This window comes from Pan troglodytes, chromosome 2, assembly GCF_028858775.2.
Source record: "Pan troglodytes isolate AG18354 chromosome 2, NHGRI_mPanTro3-v2.0_pri, whole genome shotgun sequence".
Lineage (NCBI taxonomy): Eukaryota > Metazoa > Chordata > Mammalia > Primates > Hominidae > Pan > Pan troglodytes.
Genome location: NC_086015.1, coordinates 180,251,722 through 180,265,993, shown reverse-complemented (window position 1 = coordinate 180,265,993; position 14,272 = coordinate 180,251,722). Strand labels below are relative to the sequence as shown.

At 35.3% G+C, this 14,272-nt stretch overlaps 1 protein-coding gene across 22 annotated transcripts in view; it reads left to right on the top strand.

Annotated features, from left to right (window-relative positions):
* The window catches only part of TBL1XR1 (TBL1X/Y related 1), a 175,219-nt gene that overhangs the window by 129,894 nt on the left and 31,053 nt on the right, over positions 1–14,272 (top strand). For 14 of the 22 annotated variants that reach the window (XM_016942312.4, XM_016942308.4, XM_063807344.1 and 11 more), the window contains 2 exons: positions 1,063–1,165; positions 12,163–12,308. In XM_016942312.4, coding sequence (XP_016797801.1) covers positions 1,108–1,165; positions 12,163–12,308 — 204 coding nt within the window. In that variant the 5' untranslated portion in view covers positions 1,063–1,107. The remainder of the gene's footprint in view (positions 1–1,062; positions 1,166–12,162; positions 12,309–14,272) is intronic. The other 8 variants (XM_016942314.4, XM_054681271.1, XM_063807353.1 and 5 more) reach the window with 1 other exon arrangement.

Genomic DNA, 14,272 nt, shown 5'->3' with positions numbered 1-14,272 from the left:
TTTATGCTGAATAGATGTGAATATATCATTTTTAAAGAGGAATCGGCAAACTACACTCTGTGGACCAAATCTAGCTCGCTTTCCTTTTATAAGAATCACAAGGAAAGAAAGGTCTTTACATTTTTATAAGCGCTTAGGAAAAAAAAATCAGAAGAATAATACTTTATGATACAATGATATTATGAAATTCAAATTTCAGTGTCCATAAGTTGAGTTTATTGGAACACGGCCACACTCGTTTGTTTACGTATTGTATGTTGCTGCTTTTGCACCACACAGCAGAGTTGAGTAATTGTAACAGGCTGTATGGCTGATAAAGCCTGAAATATTTATTGTTTGGCTCTTTATATAAAAGTTTCCTGACCTCTCCTTTAAATCATTTCTGTGACATGAGGACAAATAAGTATAATTAGATATATTTGAGTCATGCCTCAGTTTTCTTTTTTCCCCCACTTCGTGTTAAGGTTTAAGTATGTCCAGTAAGAGAGCATCATTTGAGTTTTGGGAACTGTATTCCAGCCTATCTCATACATACCTAGAGCTTTTTGAGACTTGAACATTACAGATGAGATGTTGAGAAAATAGAGACTTCATATCCTGCCAAGTTTCATAGATAAAACTGGAGTGGATAACTCATGGTTCTACCCCACCCAATGGTCTTTTCCCAAGTAACTAATATTCTTTTTTAACTAAATCAGCCTTCTTGCAAATAACTAACATTTTTTATTTTTAAAATTTACTTCTTTTTACAGTTAAGGAGAAAAAGTGAGCAACTTTTTATGCTATTTGATAAAATCATTAAAATATTATGCTAAAGCCCTCTAAAAAATTTTGTTTTATTTTTGCCAGTATGTTACTTTGAAGAAAAATAACACCAGCCATGTTTTGGTTGTATAATCATTTTCCTAACTATTGGAAGCAACTTTGTCAGGTTTTATTATTAGGCAATGTAGAACCTTCGTTTTACATCATTTAATAAAATCAAATGGTTTTTACAACATTGTTTACATCTTGTTTAAAAATATTTTACTGAGAAAATAATTAACTTTGTTTTATTTTTAGGGTTATATCCTGTGTTGTGACCTCATGGTTTAAGTGGGAATAAAGATGAGTATAAGCAGTGATGAGGTCAACTTCTTGGTATATAGATACTTGCAAGAGTCAGGTGAGTACTTTTATAAAGTAAATAGGCCTCAAATTATTTTAATATTCTCAAAATAATCTTTTATGCATTTGAAATTTGTATCAGTCCAAACCGTTGAACTTTGTATGTTTTCTTAATGTCTGGACTGCCATTTTAAAGCTATGTTTTACTGCATGGTTTAACTCTCTGACTCTTTCAAATATGTTGCAAACAAGGCAATTATTTGTAACAGTTTGGCTTTTGCTGTTCAAAGACCATTTTTATAATCTGTTATGAGGTGAGATTATTGCATATGTTTAGTAGGAACATAAAAACTTTTAGCCACCATCAGTTTGATAATGTATATCCAGAATTCTCAATTAAATGTTGTTGGTCCTAATTGTAGTTAGTATTTTGGAAATTAAATTAACAGTATTTTCCTAGAATGCTTTCAAAATTATTATTTGAATTAAGTGTACCCTTGATCTGAATTGTTATTATTGTAATGGGAGTAATTATAAATAGAAATCATTGAAAGCCATTTGCAACTAATACTAAATCAATCAGTGATCTTCCAAGTTTTATTGATAGATAAAACAGAAGGAATACTGCAAGGGGAAATGTGGATGGATTAAGCAAAAATTTTAAAGTAGAAGAGGGAACATGGTTGGGTATGGGTGGAGGTATAGGATGGTGAGAAAGATTAATTGCAATGGAAATGCCGATTGCTACTAAAAAATGAAAGCATTTGGTGATTTCAAATGTCATGGTCTAGAGATTGAATTTTAGAAATTATACCTTAAAGTTACTGTAATGTTTTAGCAGTAAGGTGAGGTGCCCCATAAAAAAGATAATTTTGGTAGTCAAGTGTGAGGGAGGATGGAGGGATAAAGTAGAGGTCTAAGCTTGTAGAATATTGAGCCCTCAGTTTATGGTTTTGAGACTTGAATCATTCTTCTTGTATGGCATAGTTAGTTGTCCTTTCCTATACAAGGAATACAAACATGGCTTTCGGTCTGAGAGCCTGTTGCTTGCTGAGATGTTCCCAGCTGTTCTTCAGTGCTGAGCATTTTTTGGGGGTAGGGGTTTTCTATTCCCAAGCACCATCACTGCCCCTCTCTGAGGTGTAACAGCTGTGAAAGTGATGTCCAGAAGGACAGGGAGGGAAAGAGAGATTAGTATCCAAGCCCACAGAGAATAATTTATAATGAAGCTTTGAAGTTAATAGCTCTTGTTTTGTTTTCTTTGTTTAAACTGGTAGACTGGTACTGAAGGCAGATCTAAAGAATGTTTTGAATAAGATAAAATGATTAATAAAGTGAAAAAATAGTGACTAGTGATTGTTATGTATGTAACTTGTAAACAAGTTTAACAATTTCAAATACTTGTGTTTGAAAGTTGTTGTGTAGCAATTTCAACCCAAATGGAAAAAATTTGTTGGGTTAAAGCAAACTCTTCTTTCTGCTTTTAAATTTAATCACCTTTTAAGCCAGAGCTTTGAGACTTTTGGACACTGGAGCAAAAACCATTGTGAAGGATCAGTAGATGGGAAATATATTGTAAAGGCTTGTTGGTGTATGGTAAAGACAACTATTTAGGTTGAACCATATAAAATTACTGCTTTTGGAAGTTAGAAACAGTTGAATAGCTCAGCACTACCTTGTGGTTCAGTGGTGTTAATGAGAGCACTAATATTTTTTTTTCTAAACAAAAGTCCACAAATTGATACTTGATGTTACTGTAAGAAAACAGTAAAAAGGAGCAGTAAAATAATATTCTCAGTTAGTTTCTGAACGAGTAGATTAAATATTATCAAAAGTTGTGGGTTTTTTTGTTTGTTTTTTGAGACGGAGTTTTGCTCTTGTTGCTCAGGCTGGAGTGCAGTGGCGTGATCTCGGCGGCGGGTTCAAGCGATTCTCCTGCCTCAGCCTCCCGAGTAGCTGGGATTCTAGGCATGCACCACCATGCCCGGCTAATTTTGTATTTTTAGTAGAGACGGCACTTCTCCATGTCGGTCAGGCTGATCCCAAACTCCCGACCTTAGGTGATCCGCCCGCCTTGGCTTCCCAAAGTGCTGGGATTACAGGCATTACACCCGGCCCAAAAGTCTTCTTAAACTTGCTTTTCTTCTTAGAGAAAAAACCCTTCAAAATTCCATGTTTTAAGGTGTTTTATGTTGAAATAAAAATAAACCAAGAATTAAAAAAAAATTTGTATGGTAGACTGATATATCAAGTTCTCCATAATTGTTTAGTATGTTCTTAGGTGTCCTTTGTGTATTCTTTAGAAAGTTTTAGACTTTACAGTGTAGTGGTGATGCTAAATCACATCTCTAAAAATGTGCAAATCAGTCCCTTGGTAAAAATTGTAACTTCCTGTTTACGTTATGATTTATAGGGAAAGATCAGACTCAACAGATGACATTTTGACTTATGGCAGTTTTCCCAGGACTGCAACTTGCCATAAATTTAAGAACTGCTTATGTTAAGAATTCTGAAGTTTGAGCCTCTGACTACCTGCATCAGAGTCACACTGAGTGGGGCCTGGGAATGTGCATTTTACAAATGCCCCAGGTGATTCTTTTGGCTTAATAAAGTTTGAAAGCCACTGGTCTATATTAGTTGTAGGACAATTAGAACTTGACAAGACAATTGGCAAGCATTTAGCATATTCACAATATCTTGACAGAAAAATTATGCTGAGTATTCAAGATAAAGTAGAAAACATGGAATACATGTACATCTGCTGAGGTTTGGGCTATGAGAGCATATCCTAAAGAGGGGCTGCCACTAAAAGTGTGTATTTGTGTTTGTGGGTCAGGCGGAATAATGAGATAGGAGAAATAATGAGGCGTTTTTATGTCTTAAAGGGTGCCATGAGATATTTATTTGAAATTGCATCCAGAAATAGGATATGGAAGAGAGTTTGAGAATGTTATAGCTCTGTGAACTCAGGACAGGGTTCAGACAGAACTCAGAATCTCACTCATAACAAATGCCCATAGTAGCTTTAGATCTGGGCACTTGCCGCTTATTCCAAAGCTTTTTTTTGGTTCTGATCTCCAATTATACTTAAATGTGGCTACTTTTGCAATAGGTCCTAATTCAGAATCACCAAGTACAGTAATGTCTGGGTTGTTTTGGGGATTCATCATATTTATCACCACAACCTACAAATGATACTTATTGAGAATTAGTCATTCAATATCTAAGAAATGCGATATAAATTACTCTTAGGGTATAACTATGTTTCTTGAAAGATCTAAAGTAATACCGAAGAAACTGGAATCTTTATACTGCTGCTTTCCCTGCAATAGAACACTGAATTGGATTAGGAGACAGCAGAAAAGGAACATCGTGGCAAAGGAAGTATTTGTGCAGGGACATTCAAAGGACTGGTTTGTGAAGACTTCCAAAAAGCAAAACTAAAATTTCCGCCTGGCCTGTCTCATTATCAAAGACTGTCCAAAAACACATTATGAAAGTTTTTATGTTTTGATAAATATGTGGTTTAGTAATACTTTTTTTATATAAGAACTTTTAACATTTGTTCTCTGCATATTGTTCAGTGTTGACTGTGGTATCTGTCTGCAGGGGGAAAATCACTTAAATTGTTTTAGGCTTAAATATTTTTTACTGTTGTCAATACTAGAAGATACTATCTGTTGAAAGTTTCCCACCTCCAAAATTACATAAATTCTCAGATTCATTTTTCTCACCTATAAAATACGTTGCTGTGGAGAAGGGATTTACATTGTGATATTCAGCCTCAAATATTTGGTGGACATCTCTGTTTTAAATAAGCCATCCCTCGGACTCATCAAAACTAATTAAAGAAAAATATATTTATTGTAGGATTTTTATTAACTATTGTAACTTTTATTTTTTGCAATTTTATCACTAGAAAGTTCACCCTACGCAAATTTCTTTGGTCCTCACCATTCTGCCTTTTTATGAAGTGGACTTCCCTATTCAACAAATATTTCCTAGGGAATAAAATGATTTTTTTCTCTTTAGAGATGACTTGAAAATTGAGCGTATTTAATATATAATACTGTAAGTAACGATTAACTTGATTCAAAAGTATTGTTCCTTTAATTAGTGTTTGCCCAGGGGCATTAATTTCATTGCCCTAATAACTTATCTAGCAACCATATGCAGATAAATACTTAGTGGTACATGCCAAGTTGCATATAGTAGAACCTGATACAGTGTTAATTTTAGAGGCACTAAGCTGGTTTGGACCTTTTTAATCTCTCCCCCACCTTTTGCGTCACCATTGACTTCTTTAGTTATTTGCAGTTGTGGTTTATTTTTTTTCTGAAGAAATAGTTTCTGGCAGTTATTTTTGAACTTTCTGACACCTGGTTTTCTTATAAGAAAACCTGTTTTCTATAAGAAGGTGTCATTTTATCTTGCTTCAGTCGTATATTTGCTTTAGGGAAAGAATTCTTGATACTAGGTTTAACTATTACATGTCTAAGAGCTCTGTAACTTCTCCATTTATATTGTACTTGACTGTTGGAAGCTATGAAACAGTTGCATCTTATAATTGAAAGACTTAACTGGAATTGCAAAATCAAAATGTCCTTGTTACTAAAATGAGTAACTTTCTAGATAGTGATTCTGAATATTATTACTTTTAAAAAATTTATTTAAAAATAACCGATGTTGCATACTCTCTTCATTTTTAAGAAAGGTGATATATAAGAAGGAAATATATAAAATCTGTATTAGGGTTCTCTTGAGGGACATAACTAATAGGATATATGTATATATGAAAAGGAGCTTATTAGGGGGAATTGACTCACACAATCACAAGGTAAAGACCCACAATAGGCTGTCTGCAAGTTGAGGGGCAAGGAAGCCACTGGTGGATCAGTCCAAGTCCCAAAACCTCAAAAGGCGGGAAGCCAACAGTGCAGCTTTCCATCTGTGGCCAAAGGCCCGAGAACCCCTGGTAAACCACTGGTGTAAGTCCAAGAGTCCAAAAGCTGAAGAACTTGGAATCTGATGTTCGAGGGCAGGAAGCATCCAGCACGAGAGAAAGATGAAGGCTGGAAGACTCAGCAAATCTAGTCTTTTCTATGTTCTTCTGCCTGCTTTATCCTAGCTGTGCTGGCAGCTGATTAGGCGGTTCCCACCCAGATTGAGGGTGGATCTACCTCTTCCAGTCCACTGACTCAAATGTTAATCTCCTTTGGCATACTCTCACAATTATATCCAGGAACAATACTTTGTATCCTTCAATCCAATCAAGTTGACAATATTAACCAGGATGATATATAAGAAGGATAATACATGTAGGCTTAAAGAGTTTGGTTTATGAAGGATCTCCTTATCTTTCTTGCACCCTCCCTCCCTCCATTTTTTCCCCCTAACTTTTTCAATGGGATTTTCTATCTCCTTAGAAATACAGGCCTTGTACCATACCATTTGTTTTTTGAGATGATTATTACTTCAAATGTTATATTTGTAAAATCACAAGTCAGAACCATATACTATTATTTTTTAATTTAGAAAACGTGATCACAGTAGGCACAAACTAACCTTTATGTATAACATTAAAGCTCTGACCTGTACTACCATGTAACATATAGCTCATTCATTCATTTTTTTGTTTCATTGTAGCAGTTTCACATTAGCTCTGTAATGGCTAATGAATATTACAGTGCAGTTTCTTTGTTGACTCAGATAAAGGTAACTGGGCCATTCCTTCCTATGTACCTTATGCCCAGTGCCATTTATGAACAGACATTACCAGTGTATTCGATGGAGTCAGGTTAAAGTGGTTATCAGTAATGTGCTTCTAGTCATGAAGAACTGCAGTGAAGAGAGCTCAGCGTCTGGTATGTCCACCTTCAGTCTGCCTTTTAGTTTTTATCAGTAGATGACCAGCTACAGAAGTGCAAGTAGGTATATAGTTTTGTTTTATAATCAAATGAAATACAGAATAACCTTGATTATACACACATGGTTGTATCCATGACTAATTGACAATAAACAGCAAGCAGTTGTCATAAATGCTGATAATTACAATTCTTTTTTTTCCCCAAATAAGTTTTTCTCCTCTTTTTGTAAGCTGAATTACCATTTTTTGCTGACACAGGAAATTCGTATTACACATTCCTGCTAACACACTTATCAAAGGACAATGGTCCTTTAATAGTTGCCAAACAGAGAATTTGTTCAATGTTTTTTAGGACTAGCCAGCATAGCGAGAGTATAAGGAAACATGGAAATTGCTTTTGGCATTATTAATAATCTTTTTGGAAAGCAATTTGGCAATGATGAAAACCTTCTTTAAAATGCATATCCCCTTCAGCTTTTGAGGGAATCCATCCTAAGGAGAAAAAAACAACACACATTGTACATGGCAAAAGCCTATACATATAGATGTTTGAGGTAAGATTCTTTTAAAATAGTGATCATTGGAAAAGTTCGAAGGTCCAGCTATGGCGTGAATAATTTACTGGCTGAATATTATGATGCTATTAAAATTATTTCAGAAAGTATTATTTATATAAAATGTTCATAGTTACATGTATTTTTAAGGGCAAAATTAGGGCATGAAATTTTATAGCTAGTGTATCAGTACTAGATCTAGCTCTTCAATAACAAAGATCCCCTGTGTCATTTTTTTCCCCATCCTATTTACCTTTTCTAAAATCTGGATCTGTAGGGCAGAGTTGGAGTCAAGAAAGCATTTGATGATGAGAACATGAGTATAATTTGCTGGGCTTTTCTGACTTGAAGCTTATATAGGACCTTGGATCAATCAGATTTTCGTTTCAGACTAGGGCAGTATGTTGTGGTCATATTTAAGCTTTGCCTTTTTTACCAGTTTGTCTCATCTAGTCATCCTGTACCATAATCATGGTGTTCAGAGTCCATTTTCTTATTCTTGTATTGCCTATTTGCAAGGTAGAGTTGGCAGGCTCTATATGACTAACTCCCCTTTGAGAACACAGTCCCTAACATCCTTACAGAAAGCACTTCCTGAAACAAGCGATCTATAGAAAATGGCTGTTTTGTGATCTCATGCGTGCCACCCCACTCCCTGCCAGCTGTCGTTGCTCGTCTCTGTCACTGAATGACTATATACTTCATGTGTTTCAGTCTTATTTCTTTCTGGAGTCTCTCTTCTCCCTGAGTCTCAATACCCTAGTCAATGTTTAGAGTACTTGATTACAGAGGTACTATCAGATTTGCTCTTACACTTGGAAAGAAGGGATGCTATTTTAGATGGTCATGCCGGATTTTAACATCTAACAGATTTAGGTGGTCTCTTTTGCCTCCTATTATATAAATCAAAAGCTGTCCCTGGAAAAAGCCTTTTTCTGCATATATATATTTACAGATAAATGGAAATAGCTTCTGGCACAAAACTAGTTCAAGTTTTAGATTTTTCCAAGGAAGACTTAAGTCATATGCTTTTTCTGGAGTCACAGATTTTTTTGATGTGCCAAAATACATTATAGTATAATTGCATTCTAATTTAAAAAATGTTTATTGAGTGCTTGTTGACTCAGGTAATGTGCTAGTTTCCCAGAATTAAGGGATTACTAGACTTAAACCCTTTTGTCAGGATCCCAGTCTAGTAGTCACACACAGGCAAACAACCATAGCCACACAGTTGATGACCAGTGTGGTAAGTGCCACACATACAGAAATTCTAGGATCAGCGTAGGAGAGACTGGTTAGCCCTGGTGTAGTGAAAGAGGATTTCACCTCCATTCAGATAGGAGAAAGAGCAAAGGAGGACATAAGGCTCAGAGGCATGATATATAACACAGCATATTCAAGATGTTAGATGTAATTTGCCACCACTTGAATTTATTGTGTAATGGGAGTGAGACGGGGTGTGTAGTATTGAGATGAGACTGGAGAGACAGAAGAGCCAGATTACAGAAACAACTGTGTGCCATAATCAGGCGTTTGACCTTTGTTATGAAGGCCAAGGGGATCATTGAAAATTCTCAAGCAAGAAGTGATATGTTCAGTTTTTTGTTTTACAAGTAATAGTCTAGCTGTAGCTTGGCATATATACTGAATTGAGGAGGAGGGGAAAGAAATGTATATAGCAAAGGGTAATGGGGACTAAATGCAGATCTGGCAGAAAAGGTAAGGTGATGAGCATCTACAGATGGTAGAGTGGTAGGATTTGGAGTAGGATGGTAGGATTTGGTAAATTGTCAAATGCCAAGGACCGAGAGAGAAGAGGGAGTTAGGATGACTGACTTCCAGGTGTAGTGAAATGAGATCAGAAGTTTCTAAGGAAAAGTAGTTTTAGGGAGGGGAAGAAGAAAATTGATTTTGAACATAGTAGTTTTAAACTGCTATGTGATGCCATGGCTAGAAATAAAGAAAATATTCTAGTTGAATTCAACATTTAAGCAGAGCATTTAAGTTTGGAACTTCTCTAGGGTAAACATTAGTGAGAAGTGCCAAAACAATGCTAATGACTACTTCAGGGATGTTTCATTGCTATTTGAGAGCATCCTAAGTACATCTGCAGTACCTTGAGATGCATGTAAGCACCTGTGATAGTTTTTCTCCTGGTCTGACAGAACAAATTCAGGATATCTGCAACATTCCAGCCAGAAATTGGCACAGTTCCACCTGCAAGTCTTAGACTATTCTTGGACATATTATTACTTTAAACTTAAACTCTATAAGCTAATTAAATAGGGTCCAAATTTAACAATTTTGACTATTTAAATTGCAGCCATGAATAAAGTATACAGAAATCATGTACTTCAAACAAATTTATAAGCATTACATAAGTCAAGACACTTTCAAAACCTTGGCAGTAAATATGGCAATAAGATGGCTCAGTGTTTCATGCACTGTGCAACCACTTTCCAGGAGGACCCTGAGTTGAAAACAAAACAGTGATGTAGTCTTTTACTTTCTCTCAGGAAACAGGAGCTCACTCTCTCCCTTAGCTTTATCCTTGACCATATTTTAACTGTTCAAGAGGAGTAGTAGAGTCTCTGAATGAATTTGAATCTGTACTTTCTCATTTATTAGTTGTGATTTTCCATTAGATTATAAAATAATAAAATTATATGTGTGTACACAGTATCTAGCATATGGTATAGGCCCTCTGTAAATGATGTCTTCTGTCTTGAAGTTTTCTTAAATCTCTTAAGCTGCTTGGCGTTTGGCTGTTTTTACTATGGATGATTTACTGTGAATTTATTCAGGGAGGGGTTATATAATTGAAAACAGGAATCTCCAACCTCACTGCTTAAGGATTTTACTGCTATGTCTCTCATTGTTTCTCCCCATCCTCCCTCGTCCTTATTCTGTTTTCTGCCTTGGTGATCTGGAATCTACTCATATTCAGATAGTTGTGGGCTTCCTGATAGGGACAATTCAAAACGGTGCTTCTCCGCCCCCACCCCCCCCACCCCCGCCCCGCCCCCTGATTGGTATCTCTGTGAGCCCAGATTAAGGTGAAAACTATGAAAACTATAAATGCATTTAATTATGATCTTGCTTATGGGCAAAATCAGGGGCTAAAATCAAGGTTTTAGAGGTAACATTTTTCCACTTGCCTTTTCCACTGTGGGTTAGATGTTGTGAGCATAATGAGTTAGGTGTTCCAAAGAGAGAAGGAGGGGGTTACAAGGAAAATCAACTTAGGTGTACTCTGACTATCAAATAACCAAGTTTTCCTAGCCACATGCTGTTTGTGAGCCCACAGTATTTTCTACTAGACTGTTTATAAGTACCACAAGGAGTATAAGAGTGGAAGCACAAAATCCAAAAAAGACATTACTAAACACTAAAAAACTAGGCTAGACAGGCTAGCCAACAGACATACTGTATAGATTAAATCAGTTTAACCAAGACCCAAAATAAGCCTTTATTTATTTCCTTTGTTTAGTATAAATGTTTATTAATATTCTATATTACTTGTACAATTTAATTGAATTGTTTAAAATACTTTATAGAAATTACTACTTAATGATAAATGGTGATTAATATTTCAGTAAAGAAAATAACCACCCTTGGTTTATCAGCTTCTTAGAATTTTACCTTTGAATTTTGACTAGATATTAATAAAAAAGCAAGGCCAACATAAAGATATTTTTATTAAGTAAGTGCTTTGGTTTTAAGTATTTCAAGTTAAGAGTAAGTAATTGCTGATGGAGACCTATAAACCAGGTAATCATTTGCTAGCTGTTCATTTCTTAAATATTTCATATAGATGAGTTATTACTAAGTGGCAAAGAATTGGTATTTTTAAAGCACTTAATTCATACATAAAATGAGATTAACCGTTATGATTTTTTAATATTTGAATTTATTTTTATTATTTTAGTTTTCCTAAGTAGTTCCAAAGAGCTCCAAAATACTGAATTTATCAGATGTTTGACAATTTATATGTAGAAATTTAAATACTTCAGATTTTACCTGAGTGCTAGATTGCTTTACAGACATTATTGAATTATAACTACATAGTAGATAACAATTACATGAAGTAAATGAAGATCATTCAGAATGAATGAATTCCTATTTAAAGCATATTATGTGTACCACTTTTGAGAAATGCTGAATACTTGAACTGGGCTGGGATGAAAGAAAATTTGAAATAAAGTTCCTTAATTCTAGATGTAAAAAATATTAAAATATAATACAGAAATATTAAATGTCCCTTAATCTGTCTTGGCCTGATTTAAATGAAGCAATTTAATTATATGATTTCCAAAGACTTGTTTTACCTTTTACATTTGATGCTTTTTGTTAAGAAAAGTTGTGTACCATGACATTTTAGAAAATTTGAAGCTATATAATCAAGTATTTACTAGAAATTTTAAAGAGTACATTAAGAGAAAAAGAAAATATGTAAAGGCTGACATGTTTACACACACACATGTGCGCACACACACACACACACACTTGACCTTAGTCTGGGATTTTAAATGGGTAGAATGGGATTTCAAAAGATTATGGTGATCTTTCTTTGTGTGTCATTTAGCATGTTGCCACTAGGAAAATAAATTCTCATGCCTTTTCTTTTGTTTTTAGGATTTTCTCATTCAGCATTTACCTTTGGTATAGAAAGCCATATCAGTCAGTCCAATATAAATGGTGCCCTCGTCCCACCCGCTGCATTGATTTCTATCATCCAGAAAGGTCTACAGTATGTAGAAGCAGAAGTTAGTATTAATGAGGTAAGGAAAACTTATTTCAAATACTGATTTTTTTCATCTTAAATATGCCATTAAGTCAGCTGTCTTGCTTGCTTATTCAGTATTCTGACTTTAGCTTCACAGGGTTAACAAAAGTGCAGACAGTTCATCCCTAATGTGGTAGTCAGGTTGCACCGGCAAGGTGTTGGCGCCTAGTTGTAAGGACCATTATCTGTAGTTTGTTTGCCTTAATCTGTTTGTGTAAGTAAACACTAATAAAGAATTTTTATTAACACAACAGCATTGTGCTGTGGAATGCTAAGATCATTATTATTGGCCTGAAAATGGTAAATTTTCATGTTATTTGAATATACCCTAATTTAAACCAGTTTATAATTGAAGCCAACTCTGGATGGTACTGCCTATCTAAGGACTACATGTGAGTAGTTTCTTTGGCTTAGGGGTCAGCATACTGTGGCCCATTAGCCAAATGCTGCTCCCTGTTTTTCTCAATAAAGTTTGATTGGAACACAGCCACATGCATTTACATATTGTCCATGGCTACTTATGGCAGAATAGTAGTTGAGACAGAGACCTTATGGCCTGCAGAGCCTAAATTAATATTCACTGTCTACTCTTTTACAGAAAAAGGTTGTAAACCCCTGGTCTAGTTTAAAATGTTGTTTTTGTTTTTTGTTTTGTTTTGTTTTGTGTGTGACGGAATCTCGCTCTGTTGCCCAGGCTGGAGTGCGGTGGCACGATCTCAGCTCACTGCAACCTCTGCCTCCTGGGTTCAAGCGATTCTCCTGCCTCAGCCTCCTTAGCAGCTGGGATTATGGGCACCCACCACCATGCCCAGCTAATTTTTGAATTTTTGTAGAGACAGGGTTTCCCCATGTTGGCCAGGCTGGTCTTGACTCCTGATCTCAGGTAATCTGCCCACCTCGGCCTCCCAAAGTGCTGGAATTACAGGCATGAGCCACCACGCCCAGCCTAGTTTAAAATTTTTATGTATAGTGAGGAGCTTTTCCCATTACTTCTATTTCAGAGATTAACATGTTCCCCTTTTGCGAGTATTTTTTAAACTGAAGTATCTATGATTTCTGTGTCAGTGATTATTACTAGAATTAGAAATTACATAATATACTAAAATGGATTTGTTTGTTTCCTCAGCTCTTTGAGTGACCATCCACTAACACAAAACTAAATTTTTTCTTAAAATGTGTGTAAATTTGACATGGCGCTTATTCCACAGTGTATCTGTGTTGGGTTTAGTATCTTTTAAAAATTATTTATAAGTTAAAATACTTTCTCCTGTTCCTGAAATATTACATTACAATGGACAGTTAAGAAAGACAGGCTGTGTTTTTGCAGCTCACAGTACCCTGCAATAACACTGTAGATTGTCACTGGTACATGTTTACCAGTTTAAGTGAACCAGACTTCACATATGCATGTTCCCAGCTAATTTGTACTGTTTGTATTTCTGACTTGTTCTGTGTTTGTGTCTCTTCTTGTGCTTACTTGGAGAACTCTTTATTAGGAACTTCCTAATATCAATAAGTAGAGCTTTGGAAATTTTAATAACTCCCTAATATTCAAGAGCACTATAGCCCCATGAAGTCTGTTTCTGCTTTAATATTTGAATCAAATCACAAGAAACTCTTCAGCTCAAAGTTTTTAGTTTTTTAAAAGATGTATTTACTATAATGGGGCACCAGGCCTCTGATCATTATATGAACTATATTCCATATTGTTTGTTGCTTTGACTAACAGAATTTCAGAATCTAATTAATAAGCCTTTTTGTCAGCTCGGCCTACATCTTATTATCCCTTTCATTTCAGCTCTATCTGTACAGCTCTATACTGTAATAATAGTATGAACTAAATGAAAAGGAAAATGTAAGCAGTCATTTCCAGTTGCTGCTTGTAGTTTCTTTATTCCCTCCGGACTTCTTATATGAATTCAGAAAGTTCCTAAAAATGTTTTTTTAGGAATGAAGATT